Consider the following 2,688-nt stretch of genomic DNA (forward strand, 5'->3'; position numbering starts at 1 on the left):
CTAGTAGAGGCCAATGACACCTATGGGTTCACCATCATACTTTCGGGAGCAGAGCAGGTAGAGCCTTTGGTTGGTTAGGGTGCTATTGTAGCGGCAGCTGGTGGGCGGCTGTTTAGAGCCCAGGGTACAGATTGTGATAGGGAAGGAGCTCTGGGTGAGTGTGCAGTATTCATTGTAGTTCTCACAGAAGCTCTCACTATGCTTGCAGTCCTCCTGGATGGCTTCCCAGGGGGCATGGACCACATAATGGATCTTTGGACAAAACCAGTCTTGCATTCTACCCCTCACATAGGCCATAAGACCATTGCAGTAGCCACGGAAACCCCTTGGATACACCACTCTGGGATAGTCCAAGTGCAAGCTGCGGAAGTTCTTGATGGCGGTATGTAGCCTGTTGTCCATGACCAGAGTTGGCCCTAGAACAAGCTGGAGGAAAAGGAGCAGGACCCCAGCTGGTGTCATTCCTCCTGTGTCAAAATTAAGGTGGTTGGAGACAGCTCAACATTAGAGTGACTATCCATTCCTTCCCAGAGCCTCCAGAATTCCCCAATCTTCCTAGGCACCTTTTCTACCCTCTAAGAGCTGACTACTATAGTCAGCTGATGCTGAGAGACAAGGCACCTACCCAAGGCCACACCGCTAATCAGCTACCTACAGACACCCCCACCCCCACCCCCACCCCCCACCCCCACCCCGGTCCCCTGGTTCAACAACCAGGTCTCAATCTTACCCAGTCGGTGGGTTGCAACACTCCAGCTGGTCCTTGGACAAGGATGCTTCTGGATTAACCCTGGCCCTTGACACTTGTTCTGGTAAATGCAGAGGAGGTAGAAAGAACAGGCTTCGGTGGTAATTCTCTTAGAGCATGGGAAAAAGGACAGGAGATGAAGACAGCTGGGTAAAGGAAGAGATGCTTCTTCTTCAAGGGCAAGGACAACCTGGAGGTGAGAGGCAGCTTAAAAGGTTTCTGGATGAAGACCAGTTTGGGAGGAGGGAAACATCCTTTGAGTCTGAGAAACCTCTGGGCTGAGGAGTTGGATGGGTAGGAGGAAAAAGACATTGCTCTCTGGTCTCTTCTGGTATCTTCTTCAGAACACTTAGTTCCAATCTCCTTGCCAGAAGTTCCTGGGCTAAGTCTCCTGCCTAAGTTCCTGGGCTTTTTTTTTTTATGTTTCTTTGATGTTCCCAGCCCACTGATCCTGCTCTTGCAGTCAGGTAGGAAGAAAAGCACTGTCATGTATCCAAAGAACAAATGTTCCTTAAATGACCCTCAGAGAATGGAATGTCTGCCACTGTCATCCCACTCACAGGAGCCAAGGAGGCCTCCCACCAACCTGCCACACCGAGAATCAAGGATTTCCCACGGTCTTTGTCATTAACCCAGCTTCTCTCATGGTAACATCCTTTCCTGTTTTGTGACCTGTGAGTCATAGCACTCCTAGCAATCTATATAAATCTAAATGAATTCTCAAGCTTGGCAGGTTGGTTCTGACAATGTGATCTAGATTGGGAAAGAACCACATAGCCTGGTCATGATCTCTGCTTGTGGGTGGCCATTGGATATTTTGTTATCCTAGGAAAGGGTGAGGATCTTAATTTGCATTTTCATCAAATATCTGTCTCCTTCATCACAGCCCAAGAGATGGCTTTCTGGCCATCCAGTCTTAGTCCTTCACTTTAATAAGCCTCTCAGCTTTATCTTCCCACAGGGAGTTGTCATCATTTTGGACTTCATTGTGAGAGAGAGAGACAGAAACAGAGACAGAGACACAGAGAGACAGAGAGAGACAGAGAGAGAGTGTGTGTATGTATGTGTACTGGTCCTGGGGCTTGAACTCAAGGCCTGGAGTCTGTTTCTAAACTGTTTTGCTCAGGGCTACTACTCTACTACTTGAGCCACAGCTCCACTTCTGGCTTTTTTGGTGCTTAATTGGAAATAAGAGTTTTATGGACTTTCCTTCCTAGTCTAGTTTTAAACTGTGATCCTCAGATCTCAACCTCCTGAGTAGCTAGGATTACAGGTGTGAGCCACCATTACCCAGGAAGACTTCATTATTTTTAGGAGAGGGTCTGATTATATAGTCACAATCATCCTTCCTCCTAAGTGCTGGGATTACAGTTGTGTGCTTGTGTGCTACTGCACAACTTTTTCTTTCTTTCTTTCTTTCCTTCTTTCTTTCTTTCTTCCTTCCTTCCCTCTCTCCTTCTTTTCTTTGTATGTTTTTTTTGGTCCTGTAAACTAAGGCCTCATGTTCTCTCTTGACATTTTCATTCAAGGCTATCACTCTACCACTTGAGCCACATCTCCACTTCTGGCTTTTGCTAGTTAATTGGAGATAGTTGTCTTTTGAATTTGTCTTCCTATCCTGTCTTTGAACTGGTATCTCCTCAGATCTCAGCTAGCTGAATAACTAGGATTTCAGGCATGAGCCACTGGCCACCAGAACTGGGCTCCTTCTTAGGAGAAACTCAGTAGGTGAAAAACTCTCACCAATAGAGGAGGGAATCTAAAGCAGACTACTGAGTGCTCCAAGGCCTACTGTGAGAAGGAGTTTGGGATCATAGTAAGACAAACTATAGACTTGCTTTTTTTTTTTAATTTTATTTTATTTTATTTGTGAACATACTGTACAGAGGGGTTACAATTGCATGGGCAGGATAATGCGTACATTTCTTACCAAGCATTGC

The 2,688-nt window shown here is 46.2% G+C and overlaps 1 protein-coding gene across 1 annotated transcript; it reads right to left on the reverse strand.

The window, feature by feature from the left end:
• Nucleotides 1-462, reverse strand: Rnase13 (ribonuclease, RNase A family, 13 (non-active)). The gene has a single exon (XM_013029687.1). It carries the CDS (start codon nt 460-462, stop codon nt 1-3), a length of 462 nt encoding a protein of 153 aa, XP_012885141.1.
• Nucleotides 463-2,688: the final 2,226 nt, after the last annotated feature.

This window comes from Dipodomys ordii, unplaced genomic scaffold (assembly GCF_000151885.1).
Source record: "Dipodomys ordii isolate 6190 unplaced genomic scaffold, Dord_2.0 Scaffold121, whole genome shotgun sequence".
Taxonomy (NCBI): Eukaryota; Metazoa; Chordata; class Mammalia; order Rodentia; family Heteromyidae; genus Dipodomys; species Dipodomys ordii.

Excerpts from the sequence above, each read along its gene's own strand:
- Rnase13 (XM_013029687.1), bottom strand. The coding sequence starts at position 462 with ATGACACCAGCTGGGGTCCTGCTCCTTTTCCTCCAGCTTGTTCTAGGG.